At 52.7% G+C, this 19,949-nt stretch overlaps 1 protein-coding gene across 2 annotated transcripts in view; it reads left to right on the plus strand.

Moving 5' to 3' along the window:
• BABAM2 (BRISC and BRCA1 A complex member 2) overlaps positions 1-7,609 on the plus strand; it is a 401,503-nt gene extending 393,894 nt beyond the window's left edge. For both annotated transcript variants that reach the window (XM_069582871.1, XM_069582872.1), the window contains exon 12: positions 7,160-7,609. In XM_069582871.1, the coding sequence (XP_069438972.1) occupies positions 7,160-7,223 (64 nt within the window). In that variant the 3' untranslated portion in view covers positions 7,224-7,609. The remainder of the gene's footprint in view (positions 1-7,159) is intronic.
• The last annotated feature ends 12,340 nt before the right edge of the window (positions 7,610-19,949 follow it).

Below are 19,949 nucleotides of genomic sequence, written 5' to 3' on the forward strand. Positions count from 1 at the left end.
CCTCTAGGGAGACTGTGTACATGAACCAGTTATAACCACTTGTTTGTTCCTAAAGCCCATACCAGCAATCCAGGCTGGCTGCCAGGGCACAGCTACAGAATAAGCTCCCATCGTGCCAGGCATTTGCTCACCAAGGCGCCCAGAGTCGGGTGGGCCATCTTCACAGGGGCTTTTGGAGGGCTTGGGGTGATGGGCATTGAGGCAGAACCAGGTCTCTTTGAGGAGATCCTGTTATGAGGATGACCCCTTTGCCACGGGAGAGTAACCTTCGATGAGTCAGTCTTTACCATGGCCGTTCAGGACCATGAGGACAAGGCAAGACCACAAGGATGATTAGTGGGACTTGTCTTACACTATTTACAGGACCGCTTTGATTTTCAGACCACAGTTAGCTTGCATATGACTGATTAAAAACATGTGCCAGTTGAAGTCACAGCTGCAGAAGAAAACTGGAAAAAAGAAAGGAGCCTTAGATGTTTAGGAACTCGCCTCTATTTGCAAAAATGAATTCTGACTTGATTCGTATGTCCTTGATTTCCTGACAGTGAGGTTCATGTCCCTGAACCACTTCTCCCACCCTGCCCCCCGCACTGGCCTGACTCGAGCAAACATCATAAGGCTCATCTTATGACTGCCCAAAGAAAAGCATTTGGGAATTCCAGAAAGAGACCTCAGAGTCCTATTTCGGAAGAGAGCAGCTGTTTAGGCTTCTGCGGAATCAAAGGTCCCAAGTAAATGAGGCTAAAGGCAGCAAGATCCCAGGGGCTACTCTGTCAAGTCGTGCTCCCGTGGGAAGACGAGCTCTGGTGGCACTGGGGCCAGAGGCTCTCTTGACTGAACTCGCTCAGCGTCTGTTCCCTCATCTGCACAATGGGGCCTTGCCTCCTGCCGCACGCGGGAGTATTGTGAGCGGCACCTGTGCAGTGTTCAGTCCACTCTGTGGGCTTCCTTCCTCTTTCCCTGGAGTCTCCAGCCTCTTGGGACTTTTTATTCTGTTTTTTGTTTTCATTTTCTTAAAGTGGTACTGATTCAAATGTTTAGATGTTGATTTCACAGATTTTTGTCCTTTGGAAAAGATCCATTGAATAAATCGAGGCTTATAATTCCAGCAGGGAAGACCCCTTTTGGTGAGAAAGGCTCCTAATTGCCTTCATCTCAAGGCCTCTGAGGATTCCTCTCACAGCTCCCTGTCCCCACACTCCTTAGTGCCCCAAGAGCCCCTGCCCAGGAGCACCTAGATGATGGATTTTCCAGGCATTGTTACCCCCTGACAACTTAGCTTGAGCTCCCTGACTCTGGACCTCTGCTCAGTGGGAGGGCAGACATGGCCAAGAGAAACGAGCCTCCCTCCTTCCCACCACTGCCTGTGGTTCCCAGGACATGTGTTCGGAGCTCTGCCATGTTTGCAAAAAAGCATCCCAGATAATGATGAGCTCTGCCTCCCCACACCACAAGTCCTTACAGTGCCTCGAGGCCTGGGCTTGGCTGGTGCCTTGATTTAACCAGTGAAGGTCAAAACACAAAGAGGTTAAGTGGCTTGCTCAAAGTCACGTGGATTTCTCAGAACCATAACTGGGTGGCACCTAGAGATGACCAAGTATCCATCTGCCTTTTGGAGGTGAGGAGCCGGGCCTGGACTAGAGCCCATGACTTCTGCCTCGTGGCTCAGGGCTCTTTCTGCTCACCCCGCTGTCTCTCCTTTTCAGTACTTGTTGTCCTGGACAGAGAAAGGTCTGTTCGAGGACTGAGCCAACTGTAATACCCCCACTTCCGGTAGCTAGAGCCATGTGATTATCTTAAACATCTGTCAGGCCCACAGCCCACCTTCCCCCAACCACACTCTTGACCAGAACTGCACACAAGAGCACACCCAGAACTCAGGCAAAAGCCAGCCAGAGGCGCAGGTGCCTCCCACTGCAGAGCCCGTCCTTAGATACCATGAGTCCACTTCCAGCCACTCTGGGCTGCATTTCCAGAGGTTCACAGTGTCCTGACAACTTTGGCTGGGTGTCAAGCCCTGAGACCGACCATCTCTGTGCCTCCAACTGCGAGCGCATATGATAAGTGAAAAGTGATCCAAGAAGGCCCAGAGGGAAGGATGATCTGGGACCTTTCCATCCATACAGGGTTTTTCTCTTTTTCTCTTTTGCAGCCACGCATGCCCTGGCTGTTCCCAGGGACTCAGTCTTTCCCCCTCAGACCCAACTGGGTCCCCATGGTAACAGTTGACATCTATTGATCAAGTAGTATACCAGGCATCAGGCCAAGTGCTTACTTGGAGCATCTCATTTAATCCTCCTGAGGATTATTCTTTAAGGTAGGCATTATGGCTCCCCTTCTATAGTCAAAGAAATTAAAGCTAAAGGGATGAGTCACTTGCACAGGTGGGACAGCCAGGAAGGAGCAGGGCCAAGCCTTGAGCCCAGGTGTGGCTGGCTCCAGAGGACACAGTGCCTGTCCTGCACAGCCTCCAGCCTGTGAGGCCTTGGAGATCATTGAGCACAGCTCCCTGCCTTGAAGATGAGGGATCTGGTGCCCAGAAGGGAGGAAACTTACTCCTGAACCCCAGACCCAGAAAAGCAGACCCACTGAGCCCCCCAGTACCCTGATTCCTGACCTCGGGAAATTCCCTCCTGGCAGTGCCTGTGAGCTGAGGCCGGGAGCCAATCCTGCTTCCCATTCATGGAAAACCTACCAGACCTTGGCCTGGAGTCAGTTCTGTAAGTTTTATTCTGTTGACCTGAGACTCTGTGATGGACTAAGTTGTGATTTTATAAACCCAGAGCGAAGGAACTGAGGTCAGTGGAAAGGGTCAGAACCTGATTTCGTCTCAGGCATATTTAGCTCTAATCTGGTCTAAAAATAATTTCCCTCCAGTGTGGTAGAATGGGAGCTTGACTGATCCTGCAGGTCCTTTTGACCAGTGAAGGAGGATGTGAGAAGACCTTCCCTTCACCACCAACACACTTATACTTTTGAAGCTTACCATACACTTTGTCTTTGGGTCAAAGAGTTTTTTAAAGGTGACAGACTAGTGCCATTGGCAAGTGATATATTCTGAGCAGCTCTCCACTTTCTCTGATAAAAAAACTGAAATAAATGAAAACAGTGCTTCATTTTATATATATATATATAAATGGCTGGGAGCCAGTTGTCATTTTCCCCTTCCTCCCCCTTTCCCCGAGCTGACTTCGTGCAGCTCCATGTTGAGAAGCGCTCACTGACAACAGCTGGTAGCATCATGCCTTTAAATAGCCCTGCTCCATACTGCTTCCCCATGGCGTCGCACAGTTTGCCCTGGCAGGGAAAGCCCAGGACAGAACAGGAAACTTTAGAATTTTCTGAAGAAGGAAAGAGCTTGCTGTAAAGCTTGCTCCCTCTTGCCAAGACCTTTCTGTCAAAGGAGCTTGCACTGGTGTGGCCCCTTCCCCCAGAAGCTTCCAAGGAAAAACCTGCGCTGAGGAGATTTGCTTCATCAGATTTGCCCCATGTGACACTGGGCATGAGGAGAGAGCACGGGAGAGAGGTGCCCAGCCTGGAGCCCAGGGCCCCATTTCAGCAGCAGTCAGTCCCACTCCCTCGTCGGGCACCTATTGTGGGACTGACCGCCTCTCCCTATAATGTCCTCACCTGTGACCTAAGACAGGGGCGCCACCCCACCCAGTGCTCGGACTCCAGATGTCCTTTGGGCAGGAAGGCAAATGCAGTGGAGGTTGTCAGCAGCCCATCGGTGCCACACCCCTTGAAGAAGGGCCACCAGGCCCCCCTCCAGCAAACACAAATCCTGCTGGGGAAATAGCAGCATGTGAAACACAGAGAAGGCATGAACAGCCCTCACGACTGGTGGCGGCAGCCAGTCAACAAACTTCCTTCCCGCACGTGGTCCTGTGAGAGCATCACAGCAGGGTGGGTGGGTTTGTTGCCCCTTCTCAGCCTGGGGAAACAGAACTTGGGGCATCTCTTGCCTGGTCTGCCTGGCTCTAGGTCTGGGGCAGCTCCTGCCTCATTGCAGTCCTCCTCCCCAAAAGGATGATTGTGGGCAAGGGTTCCCAGGTTCTGCATCTCAGTAAAGGTGGCGGATTGGCTGGAACCGGGATGGTGGAGGGTGTTGATCCTTCTCACTGACAGTCAGCATAGGCTAAAGTTTGAGAATGGAGGACACTTTTGCAGTTTTCTTCCTCAGAATCTAAATGTCTCATCTGCCTGCTTTCTGGGCTTGCTCTTTCACCCCAAAAAGCCTGCAAGGGACCTGCTTTAACTGCTCTCACAAACCGGTGGTCATCAGTAGTTACCTAAATTACAGCCATGAAGTCCTCGCCTGGTGCTCTGTACAGGCCAGGCCTGTGGGGTCACCGAGAAGGAGACTCACTCCCTCCTTTCCGGGACTGGCAGTACCACCCAGTCCACAAAGCCGTGTGCACCCATGAGACATGCCCAGAAGCAGCACAGAGAGTGTCTGCACTCAGGGAGAGAACCTTGGGAAGGCTTGATGGAGGCAGGGGCATTTGGCCTGAGCATGACTAAAGGCCTGGGGTGGTAATGGCATGTATGAGGAAGAGCAGGTGGCTGACGGGAGGAAGTGGGAGTGGAGGTTGGCATCTGGACCGTGCGTGGGCCTCAGGGGGCTTATGACACCCCCGATTGCTCTCTTCTCACGGGTGGACATCCCCTTGTTGCCTCTCATGGCTTCAGCACGTCTGCCATCTGCCTTTAAGTGAGCACCCTGACTCCTAATGTGCTTCTGATCTGTGACATCACAGTGAGGAGACTCACCTGTAGGTTTTCAGGAAGAGGATCTTCAGCTTTCTTAGCTTCTCAGTGGTGAGGGCAGGGCATGATCCCAAAATGCGACGGAGGAAAAGTGCAGATGATGACAATCACGGCACTCCAGGCTGCGGGTCTGGGCAGATGAAGGGTCTTGGTTGGAATAGGGACACAGACCCACGCTCAAAGAGAATTCATTTACCTGCAACAGGAAGATGAAGCCTTGCGTCCCAGGAAGAAATAGCAGTGTTGCGAAAGGTAACAAGGCAGGGAGCCCAGGGTGTGGGGAGGAAGAGGAAGAAGCTGCAGGATGAATTCCTGCAGAGGTTTAGGGAGAAGTGGAAGGTGAGGGATCTGTTACGGAAGTACCAGGGCCCGACGCACTTTCAAATGCGTGACAGCGATGAGCACATCCATGCGGCACGCACTGGCTTGGGTGAATGATAGACGTTCAGGCCATGATGTCCTGGTTGGAAATGTGAGACTGGCAGTTTGGGAGAGAAGGACTGGAGACCCAGATTCCAGGGGCGGGGCAGGTGTTCTCTGCTGAGGGTGTTTCAAGCCTGAGAGGAAGCGAGCGGAGTAGAGAGCAAGACTGGAAGAGGCCAAGGAGAGATGTCACCTGGAGGTGAGGAGGAGCAGGGAGAGGGGGGAAGGAGCAGGCCTGGATGTGTAAAGTTGGGGCAGTAGCTTCCAGACGCAGGAGCCACTGCAGAGAGGCTACAGAGGCTAGGACTGAAAAATCTAAGCAAATCCCTGAAATGTGAAAGAGGGCTTCCGGTGACCTGGCGTTGCGGGGCGGGGATCAGGCAGGCGTCATCGATGACGCTCTGTGTGGCTACCTGATGGCAACCCTGGGGCTGCTGAGTTTGTGGGGGCTCCTCTCCCAACATCGAACCACCTGTTTGAGCTTCTTGACTCCTGAGCAGTTCTCTGCTTTTTTCTCACGGGTGGACATCACCTCGTCGCCTCTCACAGCTCAGCACGTCTGCCTTCTGCCTTTAAGTGAGAGCCCTGACTCCTAATGTGTTTCTGATCTCTTGGGAGCCTGGAGCACCAAGTTTACTAGGACTATATCCTAAATTTTAATAACATAGACTTGGGTAAGGTACCTGAGGCCTTTATGGTACCGATGGTGACAGGTCATCTAGCTCGTGTCCCAGGTCCGGGGGAACCACTGCTGGATAAGTCAGCTGCTCTGATCTCACCAGCATCAGGGGCAAGAGAGGGGGGACTGGGAGGCACACAGGGTGCCCACCCCAACCTCTCCGTCTTGTTGCCCTCTGCTTGCCACCATGCCCTATCTCTTCTGGAACTGTGTTGAGTTCCCAGCTCACGTCCCATGCTCCCCAGGCCTCTGCTCCTGCTGTGTCTTTCGCCTGTGTAAAATGCCTGCTTCACTTCCTCCTCCATTGACTGCCCCAGGCCGGTGCCTCATGGCACCTCCGTAAGCGCCCTCACCACAGCAGTCGATATTTCTTCTGTGTCTGCTACTCCTCAAAACTGAGCTCACCCGCACGGGGTGCCATGTCTGGGGCATCTCCCAACCCCTGGCACCTCAAACAGTGCCAGGCATAGCCTCCTGCTATTGAATGGAAAGTCTGCTTCTGCAGGTTCGAATCTGGATGCTGGAAGAACCAAATGGTCCGCCCCAGATCCTGTCACTAGTCTGAGAAGGCTCTTCTGACACCCAGCCTGATTTTCTTTCCAGTAGATCAAACCACGAGTATGTTTGCAAATAAATGGAGACCATGGATCACTTAGAAATTCCTCGTATTAGGCCTTGCTTATCTATATGGAGGAGACCTGGGTTTGATCCCTGGGTTGGGAAGAGCCCCTGGAGAAGGAAATGGCAACCCACTCCGGTATTCTTGCCTGGGAAATCCCATGGATAGAGGAGCCTGGTGGGCTACAGTCCACAGGGTCGCAAAGAGTCAGACACAACTAAGCCACCAGCACTTTTTTCTTTTCTTTGTCTGTATGAAGTTGATCCAACTGAGTGAAAAGTACAACCCTGTTGATATTTCAGATCACGAAAATGACTGGTTGCTTGGCTTGGTCACTCTCTGGCTTGTAGCTTGAAACCTTGGTTTTGACCTGGGAAAGGCCAGACAGAAGCTGAGTACTGATGTCTAATGGGAATTGGCAGCCAGGAAGTCCTGAATACAGGCCTTTTAAGCATCCATGAGAGAGAGCACAGCAGTGAACTGCATGGACCTCTCTTGGAAAAATCCAGAAGGCTTTGCATCAGCAGAGAAGGAAAATCCAACCCAAGATGCATGAACAATAAATAACAACTGTTCTGAGTTAGGTTGAAAGCTCTGAGTTGCACTTTTTTTTTTTTCAAGTTGTTTGTGCTAACCACAATTTTTTTTTTCTCCCCTTTTCCCACCAGGGCTTATTTCAAAACCTTTGTCCCTCAGTTCCAGGAGGCAGCGTTTGCCAATGGAAAGCTCTAGGAAACACCAATCTTGAGAGGTAGCCAGCCAGACTGCTCTGTCCACATGCGTGTCGGCACATAGGGCTGCTTCCTGGAAGCCATTGGAATGTCTTCATGGCAGCGTTTTGCTCACACAGCAGCTTTGCTCCGCGACTGGAAACCAGACTTGAGCTGGCTGGCGGGAACCTGGGTCCCAGAGCCACCCGTCTCTGGTGGCTCCCTCTTTGTTTCCTGCAGTATATTTCTTAGTTGAAAGAAATAAAGTCACAAATCATGATGCCGTATTTTTCCAGGGAAAGTAAGACATCCTGAGTGCACACACCCTGATTCCAAAGCCTTTGTCTCTTAGACCTCTTTTTAAGCTTTCAGATTAAACACACCTTTGCTTTTCTCATTCCCCCGAAATGAGTGCCTGTGTGTTTCACACCCAGTGTTTCCCATTTTGGACAGTCCTCCAAAAGCACTTGTAAAGGTGCTGCCTGAATGAGTCTGACCAGCTGGCAAGGTTTCCGCCACTTCCCAGCCGGGCCCAAGACCGGTGCTCAGGAACAACTAGGTTCTAGCACCAGCCTCGCCTCCAGACCCCTGTGTGTACTCCAGGTACAAAGCCCATCCTGACCCAGGAGGCGGTCATTAAAGTCATTAAAGCTTGTTGAATGCCTCAAGAAATTTATCTCTGTTCTCCCATCCCTCTTCCCAATGCCATTGGGAGAGTTGTTTGGGCTTATGAAGCACTCTGTGAATTATACCTGGAAGACACAGGTAGAGTCCTGTGGGCGAACCCTGGGCTCAGGCCTGCCAGCTCCGCTGCCACCCAGGAACAGGACTGGGCAAGATACCCTGAGCAGGCTCCATCTTCCCTAAATTTGTGGATTATCAGAGCTGGGTGGGGTTTTAGAAGTCATCTGTTTCCACCCCCGAATCCCTCTCCCCCTGCTACTCCCTTTAGGGTCAGAAGTGAGAACCAAGGCCCACAAGTTACAGAAATACTCCCAGTAAATTAGGGCAAACCTGGGAGCTGAGAGCCATCACATGACTTCCCTCAGCTTACACCCAGGCTGACCACGACCAGCTTGTCCACTTAACAAGGTCTAGTTTAGTTTAGTGGGGTTCCACCCTGAGGGCTTTCAGCCCCAGAAGTGGGACCCTGGCACAGAGGCGAGAGAAACAAGCTGACCTGCGTGGCCTGGGCTCCTTTCTTCAACTCACCTGCCTCCCACCCTCTGTAGGGCCTGCACAGGTGAACCCGACCCCTCACTGTTCCCTCAGCTCCTCTGTGGCTCCTGGAGCCCAAAACCTGAAAGGGAGCCAGCTCGGGGCCCTTGTGGGGGCCGGTGAGAGACACACCTCCTTCCGGTATTCTCCAGCACTTGAGAATGTTCTCAGGAGGCAGGGGAACCACCAGAAGAGACCTCTCAGCTTGGCTTCCAGCTGAAGGGCTGCCCTCCTCTGGGATCTTTCACCACGTGAGTACTTCACCTTGAAGCCTTGGGAATTACTGTGACAGAGAACAGTCCGGTGTCCCATGGCCGCACCCCAGCTCTGCCGTCAGCCAGCTGTGTGACCCTGAGTAGGTCCCTTCCCTGTGTAGTCAGAACCACCCAGGGAGCTTTTTAAAGAACCACTGCCCAGGGCCCCACTGCCGGCCTGCTGAATCACATCTTGTTAGCTGAGGCTTGGGTGTCTGGATTTTGATAAAACTCCCCAGGTGATTCTGTTGAGCAGCTGGTCATGACCACATTGGAGTCTCTCCTGACTGTGGCCAGCTGCGTGCCTCATCTACGTCAGGCCAGCTGTGGGCCAGGCTCCACTCTCCTGCTCCACGACACGGTCACTTAGGATGGAGGGGCATGGATTGGACTCGCTGCACACAGAACCAAGAGTAGACTGAGTCAGACTTTGTTTCAGACCCAGTAGGGGTTTCCAGCTCGAGTTCTAGCAGGGGCTGGTTGGCAGGTATGAGATGGGTGTGATCACGTGGCCTGGACCCTTGGCATTTCAAATAGCCAGTCAGTAGTGGCAGCAGCCAGTACTGGGCAGTGCAGCCCAGGCGTGGCCTTCCTGCCCTTGCCAACCTCTAGGGGTCCAGATGGTTCAGGCTGGCCAGATTGTCCATAGTAGCCCACACATCTGTGAAGCATGCCCGACCAACCAGAAGTGCTATCTGTGCTTTATCTCAGCACATCTCTACAGCAGACCTGTGAAATAAGCAAGTGAGGAGGGTCGCCCCTGTTCCACAGATGAGGAAACAAGATCAGAGAGGTTAATTGAGTTACCCGTGATCACCAGCTAGTCGGTGCCAGTCGGGACTCAGCCCATGCTCGAGACCCAGTGCCTCTTCTCACTTTCGTCCGTAACTCTAGGAAACAAGGGCTTCCCTGTTGGCTCAGTGGTAAAGGATCTGCCTGCAGTGCAAGAGATGCAAGAGACTCAGGTTCAATCCCTGGGTTGGGAAGATCCCCTGGAGTAGGATATGGCAACCCACTCCAGCATTCTTGCCTGGAGAATCCCATGGACAGAGGGATTGGTGGGCTACACTCCATGGGGTCGCAAGGAGTCAGACATGACTGTGCAACTAAACACACAGGCACACAAGTAAACAAACAGGGTTTGTCCCCAGTGAAGGCTGAGGTACTGTGTGTAGCTTTGTGAGCATGGCGATGATAGGATTTTTGAGAAGACTTTCAGCCCCAGTAGCACAGAGGGAAGGTTTGGGCTGCTTTTCTTAGGGGCAACCAAACCACAGAAGGTGACAGTAGCCACTTCGTAGTTCAAGTGCCAGGGACTCAGAACCAGTATCTGTGAGATTTTTATCTCCACCCCCAACAGCAGCGGAAGCAAGTGGCCCTCGTAAATGGGCGACAGTCACCTGTGTGTGGTTTAAACACTTCTTGCTAGTTCGGCCCATCGCTGTATTGTATCTGCACACAGAGTGCAGCCCAGGACTAATTAGTAAATGGCTATAAAATGCTTTGAAGATGAAAAGTGCCATATATGAGAGCACATTATTATTACCTCGTAAATCCTGTCTCCAGCTTACTCAGCCCTTGTAATTTCAGTTGCATCTTTAAGCTCAGCACAGACAAGGAAAAGGTGTTATGAGTGTTTGCTGCTAATAGCTGGATCAGGGCATCTCCCGGGGTGCCAGGGAGGAGCCACAAGAGACTGGAGAAGCAAGTGTTCATCCTTCTCCCAGCTGTTCGGCTTCCAGAGGACCCACCACCAACAGAGAGATGGTGCTTCATTAGAGCGAGAGAGATGGGGCCCATTTACTCCTCAGGATGAACTGGGAAGTGGGTGAGCTTGAGGAGGAGAGAGACTTACATTTGAATCCTGGCTCTGCCCACTGAGTAACTAGCAAATATATAACAAGCTGTTCTTCAGCAGTTTAAAAAAGAAGACAAGGGTAGAAGATGAGGGTTGGGGGGAGAAGGAGCCTCATTTGTATCATTTGCTGCTTTTCATGGTGTAAATGCTCCCAGCATGAGGTCATGACGCAGGCTTGCAGGGAGCATGGAGAGCCATGTGCTGGAAGACGGAGTGAGCAGGCTCCAGTGTGGATCTTAAATCTCGCTGAGTTCTGTTATCCTCATCTGTAAAATGGGAATAAATACCATCTGCCTCCCGGAGTGGTGAGAATTAAATAAGAAAAGTACATGAAGCACCAAGCAAGGAGCTTGGCACACAGAAACGTTTGCTAAAGCATGGCTGTTGCAGAGCAGAAAAAGGATTGTTGATGTTGACTTTGGCCTTCTCCTAATCAGTCAGAATGCCCTTATTTGAAAGTCCTGCTTGGGCTTCCCTGGCAGTCCAGTGGTTAAGACTCCATGCTTCCACTGCAGGAGGCATGGGGTTGATCCCTGGGCGGGGGTAGGTGGGGGGGGTTGGCGGGGTGGGGACTAAGACCCTGAATGCTGTACAGTGTGGAGAACCAAGAAAAAGTGTTGCCAATGAATGTGGCCTTTGGAAGAGTGACCCTGTCTTTATGACTAGGAAGAGAAGATGATGTCATCCTGATTTTAATAAATGAGGGACTAGATGTATCCATGAATGTTCCCTCCTCCCCTGCCCCCACACCAGTCTTGCTTTAACTCTCAGCAGGTCCCCAGGTGCTCCAAGTGACCTGCTTTTTTGCCCCCACCTCCCATGGGCAGGAGAATCAGAAAGCACAAGCCGCTTTTGCTTCTGACTCAGTTTCGGTTCCTGACAGCTACACGTCCTTGTTTTGGAGTCACAGCCTAGCCAGAGAAACAACCACACTCGGTTGGCCTCTTGCTTGGGCCTATAAATAGAAAGAGCCCAGAATCTGTCCCAGTTCAGGGGGACTGGCCTGTCCCACAGTTCTTAACGTGAATGTTCAAACAGCATCTGATGGTAAGGTGACATCGAATTCTCTCAATGGCATCGTCTTAATTCGCTGGTGCTTTTAAAAATGAAAACGAGAAGAAACACCCCCTTTATGTATCTTTGGTGCTTATGTGCAGTGGCAGGAGAATAAAAGCCAAGCGAGTAGACCAGGTATGTGACAGTCAGTGTACTGAGTGGAGGTCACACTGCTCACTGCCCTCAGGGAGCTATGAGGGATAATTCCATCCTAGCTGCTTTCCTTTCTTTTTTACAAATATTTATTTACTTGGCTGCTCTGGGTCTTAAGTTGCGACACATGGGATACTCGATCTTAGTTCCAGCATCTTTAGTTGCGGCATGTGGGATCTAGTTCCCTAGTCAGGGATGGAACCCAGGCGGCCTGTACTGGGAGCCCAGAGTCTTAGCCACTGGACCACCAGGGAAGTCCCACTAGCTGCTTTTCTAATCCTCGCAACAACTAAGCGAGGTGGGTGTTATGATCCCCATCTTGTAGAGAAACTAAGCCTCAGAGAAGTAGGAAACTGGTGCATTTCCTATTCATCCATTGTTTCTAACTTTCCCTCCCGGACCCTCATTCTCTCCCTTTCCATCCCCTCCCTGATTTCACAAAGGAAGTGAACTCAGATCTCTGTTTGTTTCTACTTCCTTTTTCCAGCTTCCCCCAATGAAGAGAGATTTATTGAGCATCTGCTGTGTGCATAGCTCTGTATAAGACATTCATATACCTGTTTTCGCTATTTTCCCCAGGAGGAAGAGGGACTTGGATGGTTGGGACTGGTCAGGGTCAGATGCCCAAGGCTGCTGGTTCCAAGGCCAGGCTTCACACAGTGGTTCTGTGTGTCGGTGCCCCAAGTAAGATGCTCTGCAGCAGTCTCTGCAAACATGGATAGGTCTTTCTATGTGGCTACCTAAATATATACATAAATACCAGTTGATTTTCAGATGGTTGAGCCAGGGTCAGCCTACAGTTAAAAAAAAAAAAAAGTCTGACTTCAAAGCTTGTGCCATATTCTCAGGTTAAAGTCCAACACACGCTTGGTTGAAATGATGGCCTAATATCTGGGAAAAAAAAAGATGAAAATAGGTGTAATCATTAAGGGAAATTACCAAGGTATTACCAAAGACAGTAGGATCCATGACTGACTCCAGGTTAAATATGAAATAACTCCAAGGGTTATTTCCTAACATAACTCATGTTTTCTTCTTCAGGGTTCCCACACTGACTCCTTCATTCTTCTCGGATTCCCTGAGAAGAACCACACTTTACAAGTCTGCAAGGTCATGGTTGGGGTCACGATGAATTATGACTAATGGTGGCAGTAAAAGTAGCCCCCTAGGCCCCAGGAGTGACCAGATGGCCCTCCCTGCCCTGGGTCAGCTGCCTTGGTACCATCGGGATGAGCCAGATGGTGTGGAACACACTTGTTCCTCCAAAGAATAGCCCACCACCCCCTTCTTTAAAGCCCCCGGGGGGCACAGTCCCTCTACAGAGGTCTCCTCATTCCAGGGTCTCTTGGAATATGCCCTTGGAGCCAGTTTAGAAGCCACTCAAGAAAATTCATTCCTTTCAATTCCATGACCACATTTCTGCCGCAAAATGGAACTCCACAGCTCACGGAGACCTGTGGCTGTTTGAGTAGGTGCCAACAGAGTAGAAGCTAGGAGGGTTCCAGGTACCTCTAGAAATAAGGTGGTGGATGGCTTTTAATGGTGATGCCGTGAGTGATACTCCAGGCCCTGCTCCAGGTCCTTCGCATCCATGCCTTCTTGGTCCTCTGACCCTTCAAAGCCCTAGGACAGGCCACTGCTGCAGAGAGAGAGTTAAAGGGAGGGGTCAGGGCTCTGCTGGCAGTTCCCGAGGTCAAGATCATTTGAGGAAGGCAGGTTCTCCCATCTCCCCAGGGGAAATTTTGAATGATATGGTTCATGTGGGTGCATGAGTTCAAGTAGGTTCTTGGAGGGGTTTTCCCTTGGATTTATTTTATAGCCCAGCTGGAGGCTGGTGTCATGCCATGCCTGGAAACACGAGGACTGGGGCAGGGGTCGCTCACAGGCCAGACCACCCTGAGGGGAGATGCAGTTCACCTGAAAGTGTGGCCCACCCACACATGCACACAGCCGGGGATTTAGCTGAACTGACCCGACCCTGCTTATCCTGTCCCAGTGGTGACTCCCTGGACTCAGCGCAGGCCCAGGTTGGGGCAGATGCCTCACCCCAACTCCACACCATGGTGCTCGGCCTGTGCTGGCCAGCGGGTTGCACAACCCAGCCATCTGCCCACTTGCCACCTGCACCGACACCCCAGGCTGCCCCCGGGCCACCCCGTTGCTTCATCTGCTGTCACCCTAGCCTCCGGAGCTGGTGGTGCCTCCTCCACCTCGCCCACTCCAGCTGCTGGCCGGTCAGCAGCCGGCAGCCACCGGGCAGTGACCCCTTCCAGAACTCTCCCCAGGCTGGAGCCTCGTGTGGGTGAAACCAAGCCCTGGGCTAATTGGCTTGTTGTTGGAGTTGAGGCCGTGGGCTCTGGAGCCAGCTGGCCTGAGTCAAGTGCCGCCTCCACCGCTTTCTGGAGGCGTGGACTTGAGTAAGCCACTTGACCTCAGTTTCCTACCCTGCGAAATGGGGCAACTGCCTGTGTCCTAGGGCTGGCAGCGGACTCGGTGAATCCAGCCATGAGGGCTGCTGAGACCAGCGCTGGCAGAGTCAATGCCCAGACAAGGCTGTCTTTGGTGTTAGCGCATTTTCGGTCTGATGCAGGCTGTTCCTCGCCTTCTTAACTGCTTCCTTTCCTTTAACATCCCTGCCCTTGAGCATCACCTGACCAAAAAAAAAAAATCCTTTTCTGCCCCTGCCGTCCAGTCTCATAGATGAGGTTCCTTCCTAGAACATCTGGGAGCCCTTGCTGCCAGCCTCCTGCAGTCCCACTGGCCCACAGCTGCCCCTCCCCCTCCCGGGGTCCCCAGCAAACCTGTGCTGAATGAACCTGGGCTCCCCAACTTGTCACTTCTGTCAAGCTCCTAAGACCCCCTTATTTCAAAAAGTTTTGCTTGTTCCACTGCTTTTCTTAAGGAATCATTTGAAACCAATGACTTACATACTTGCTTACATTCCAGTGAGCACCGGAGACTGGAAGTTACCTCACTGAATGGGCACGTTTCCAGTCAAAACTAGAACACTTTACTAGCTGGGGTTCCTGCTTGCTGGTAAACAGGCAGTAGATACTAGCCTTCCTTAAAATCTTGACTGTCTATGGTGGACCTCTTTCCTGCCTTTCGGACCCCCGGTTGAAAAGCCTGGTCTGCCTGGGCCAGGCCCAGGGGTTAAATGGAGAAACTGAAGGAACTCCTAATGTAACCGTCAGCTCCCTCTCCAGCACCCCCTCCTCCTCTCTCTCACATGTGAGCCACCCGGGTCTTGACAGGCCGCCCAGAGAGGGAAAAGCAGGTTTCCAGGGCCGGAGACGGTAACGTCATCCAGAAACCTTGAGGAGAGTCCCACACCCATGGAAGGGTGGCCAGCCCTGCAGAGGCTGTAGGAAGAGATGCCAGGGCCATCCTGGAACTGAAAGATGGACTGAGTTCAAGGAAGACACAGGTGATCCCAGGCTGTCAATTTAGGATAAACAGATGTGAAGCAGAACAGAAATCTGTGCCCAGCCAGGTAGCCCTCCATCCCTTCCACACTTGTTTATTGAGTACTTTCTGTGGGCCTAGATGTGGGAGTTGCTTCCCCAGAAAGTAGGAATTGAATTCCGTCTGTCAGCACCCCGCCCCTGATCCTGGCGCTGAGGCTGTACTGATGATAAAGCCAGTCCTGCCCCAGAAGAGCCAGAAGGGTAAGGCAAGTACCAGGTCAGTCTATTCAAAGCTACGGTTCTTTCAGTAGTCATGTATGGATGTAAGAGTTGGACCATAAAGAAGGCTGCACACTGAAGAATTGATACTTTTGAACTGGTTTTGGAGAAGACTCTTTGAGAGTTCCTTGGACTGCAAAGAGTTCAAACCAGTCAATCCTAAAGTAAATCAATCCTGAATATTCATTGGAAGGACTGATGCTGAAGCTGAAGCTCCAATACTTTGGCCACCTGATGAGAGGAGTTGACTCCTTGGAAAAGACCTTGATGCTGGGAAAGACTGAAGGCAGGAGGAGAAGGGAATGACAGAGGACGAGATGATTGGATGGCATCACCAACTTGATGGACATGAGTTTGAGCAAGCTCCAGGAGATGGTGAAGGACAGGCGAGCCTGGCATGCTGCAGTCCATGGGGTCGCAAAGAGTTGGATACGACTGAGCGACTGAACAGCAACAACTCCTCCCCTCACCCCCCACTGCTGACAGGGAAGACAGTGATGAGCTGTGTGATGAAGGCAGATTCACACTGCTTAGGTCCAGGCCATGCACATCAGGAAGGGCTTCCTGGAAGAGGGGCCACTTGGCCCCACTAATACTTTATCCCTTTACCTCACCATGATGTTCCAGCTTCCTGGCAGGCTCTGCAACGGGGCTAAGGAGCACATGATGCCTAGTTTGGATGCATATTCAATTATTGCTTGAGCCTGTGCTTGTTGCCCAGGCGCTGTTCAAGAACAGCAGTGCATAGAGCATAACAGCCCCTGCTCTGATGGAGGTTCCACTGGGAAGAGAGCTCAAACAGGATACGGAGGAAATGGCGCACATGGTAGACGATAAGAGAGGAGGGAAATAAAGCAGGGACGGGGAGGAGTGTGCTGTTAACCAGGGTGGTCAGGGAAGGCCTCACTGAGGAGGTGACATTTGAGCCCAGACCCAAAGGAGGAAGGCGAAAGGGGCAGGGCATGGCCCTCCGCCTTCCCTTCCCAGAACCTGGTCCATCCCCAGGGTCTGGTGTGGACTTGCCTTGGGTCCCCTGGGAACCCATCCAGAAATTCAGTGCTGGAACCCAGAACATCCAGGGGTGGCAGGCAAAGAGCAGTGAAACCCTCGAATCTCCCTGGGACACAGGAGGTCTGGGCAGTGAGGAGAGACCCAGAGCCCAGCCCTTCCCATATTTCCCACACCCTCAACCCCTCTCTCTGCCTCTACTCCTGCCGCTCGGTGGGAAAGGCAGGTGGCAGGGGGCCCTACCAGGCAATGGGCAACTTTTACTGTGGCTCTTATCAGTGGGTCACCAATGTCTAGGTTTCTGAGGGCCATCAAGATCATCAGGGCTAATGCTAACTCAGGTGGGCAACCTGAGGCCCAGAGAGGAGCAGGGACCCAGCATGAGGCTAAAGCCCAATCTGACTCCAGTGATTTTTCACCTTCCTTTTGGACTCAGCTGAAGTGAAGCGGCTCAGTCGTGTCCAACTCTTTGCGACCCCATGGACTGTACTGTAACAGGCTCTTCAGTCCATGGAATTTTTCAGGCAAAGAATACTGCAGTGGGTTGCTATTTCCTTCTCCAGGAGATCTTCCCGACCCAGGGATCGAACCCAGGTCTCCCACATTGTGGGCAGATGCTTTACCATCTGAGCCACCAGGGAAGCTCAGCTGAGGCAGAGGCCAAGCAGGCTCTTCCCCAGTATCATGGGGCCATGGTGATGAGGAGGGAAGGAAGATGCCCTGAAGGAAGGCAGGAGGGTCGTGATCTGCAGGGGGCCTTCCCTGTCAGGGCCACCTTGAACGGGAAGGCGGGGGAGGTGAAAGTGCAGCACACTCCCCTGACCCCCCAACCTCCAGCTACTCTGCAAACCCGGGGGCAGACCCCGGGGGCAGTGGCCTGGGAGGAGCACCTTTTTTCAATTTTCCCTCAGGCCCTGCAGAGACCCCCCCTCCAGCCCTGATGCAGGTCGCCTGGCCTATTTTGGAAAGGCTCCCTGGCCAGCCTGGGCTGTAGCTGCAGCTCGCTATTGGAGAGCCCGTGGGCCTGGGGAGGCTGGAGGGGACAGTGGTAGCTGGAATACTGGCCGGTCCTGGGCTGGTCGCCTCTTTCGTCCTGGCCCGCCTCGGAGCCACGACGCTGCGTCTGCTTGGGGTACCGTTTCCTCACCTGGTGCCCATTCCCATCCAGGCCGGACGTATCTGCTTCGGACTCCTGTCTCTTCTTGTGTCAGCCCCTGGCCCACCCAGAGCTCCACTAGAGCCACCCCTACCCCACAGGTGGGGCTGCCACACCTGTCCACTGTGGTGGGCCAGAGCCCAGTCCTGCAGGTCCCTGGCCTGACTCTGAGCCCCTGGGGACCACCCATGCTACCCGGAGCCCTGAGGCTGGCGAGGTCGCACACACAGCTGACCTCCCTCTGCCTTGTGGGCTGCATGACGTCGGCAAGACCGTCCCCTTGAGTCCGGGTGCTGGTGTCCACCCCCTTCCTCACAGGATGCCCTGAGCGGTGGACCTTGTTCCCCCCACCCCCGTCTCCATTATGAGGTTCAGAGCCATCTGACGGTGACCCATGTCTGGGGAAGGAAGCTTCGTGTTTGGCGTCTCCTTTCTTCCAGGGGCTCAAAGCATTTTTATAAGCATTAATCTCCTTTATCCACACCGGCTGTTGTCTTGTTTTCTCTTTGTGTTTTATTGTTAGCTGACGTGTTGTGTTTAACCCTTGGGCAGCCCGCAAGGGGGAATTCCCCAAGCCCAAGGTGGTGCAAGCACAGGACGCCTCCTGGCCAGCACGGCGGGGATCCTGGGGCCAGGTCCCACCCCGGCTGCTGGGCAATGCCTTCTGCCATACCTGCCTTTGGCTGGGTGTCTGCCTTCAGGATCTGTCTGGATAGTGGGCAAGGTATCCCTGTGAGGCCGCTGCTGGATGAGCTGTGAGGTGGGGATCCCAGTGGCTAAGACGTGTGGGAAAGAGAGCGCTGGAAGAGGAGGGAGGAAGCCTAGGCTCCACCAGCCACTTGCTGCTCTGTGACCTTGGGCCAGTCACTTCACTGCTGAACCTGGTTTTTTTGAGATATACAACAGGGGTAATGAGACTCTGTGAGTATTGAGTTGGAGTCCATAACAGCGATCTGTAAATGCTACAGCTCTGGGCCAATGTCCAGGGCAGGGCACCCCTTCTTCGGGACAGGTGTTGGTTGAGATGATCCCGTGGGGATGTCAGTCCAGGATCCCACTTGGATTCTAAGATGAAAGGAGCCTTTCCCTTCTCCCCACACCACCCTGAGCCTGTGTCCTGGGCCCAAGTGACTAGAGCAGAGGGCAGCGAGGAGAGGGAGGGAGATGTGTCAGAAATCAGCCTCAGGTGCTGCCAGGTAGATGGCCTGACCTGAGGCGGCTCCTTGCACTGCTCTGCACCACAGGCAGCTTCTGCCGTTCACAGCTCTTAGATACAGGTGAGCCCGAGGCGTGAGGGTGAAGCCAGCCCCTCCGCTGTCTGTCCGTGTCTGTCGGGGCAGGGCCGCTCTGTTGGGCTGCATGGTTTGCTGGTGCGGTGCTGGCCTGCCCAGAGGAAAAGATGCATTCCCGGCTCACAGACTGCTGTCTGCTGACTGTGTCTCACCCCCACAGGTGCTGAGCTTGCACAGCGGGATTGCTCTTGTTTAGTCGCTAGGTCATGTCTGACTCTTTGTGAACCCCTGGAACTGTAACCTGCCAGGCTCCCCTGTCCATGGGATTTCCCAGGCAGGAATACTGGAGTGGGTTGCCATGTCCTTCTCCAGGGGATCTTCCCAAGCCAGGGATCCAATCCGTGTCTCTTGTATTGGCAGGCAGATTCTTTACCACTGAGCCACCTGGGAAGCGCTGCACGGAGGGATGCTTTACTCAGATTCACACAAAGGTGCCCAGTGCCTGGTGGAGGCCCTGCCTGACTGGGCACTCTCCAGGGTAAGGCCATGGTGGGCGTTCCAGTTGGGCAGAAGGGAGTGCCCTGCCACCCTTCATGTTTGGCTCCACACATTGCCCGCCCTGTCCATGGCCCAGAGCCACCGGGAAGCCAGCGCAGAGCAGTGGAAAGCATTCCAGCATTTCCTCCTGAATAGACCAGCATAATAACAATACACCTTCCCCAGTCCTTCGTCTGCCATTCTAAACTCCCCAAAGCACTGAAAACCCAAGGTTTTTATATATATATATATATATATATATATATATATATATATATGAAACTTAGTTGGCATAAGAATCTGGCCTGATCAAACATGAGACTACCTATAATTTTTCCCACTTAGGATGAATAGTCATGGGCGTTAATGAAGAAATAGCAATGTGTTTCATCATGGGGTGCTGCCCAGACCTCACTGCATTAAGTGAGGTATTTATATTACCTTCCTAAAAATGCAATAACATATAAACTCTGAAACACAAGGGACCAAAGGTTCTAGGTAAGAAATTCCAGATCCATAATAACCAGCACTTGGTGTGGGCCTTTGAACAAGCTCCAGAGGGTGGTGAAGGGCAGGGAAGCCTGGCATGT

This window comes from Ovis canadensis, chromosome 3, assembly GCF_042477335.2.
Source record: "Ovis canadensis isolate MfBH-ARS-UI-01 breed Bighorn chromosome 3, ARS-UI_OviCan_v2, whole genome shotgun sequence".
Classification (NCBI taxonomy): domain Eukaryota; kingdom Metazoa; phylum Chordata; class Mammalia; order Artiodactyla; family Bovidae; genus Ovis; species Ovis canadensis.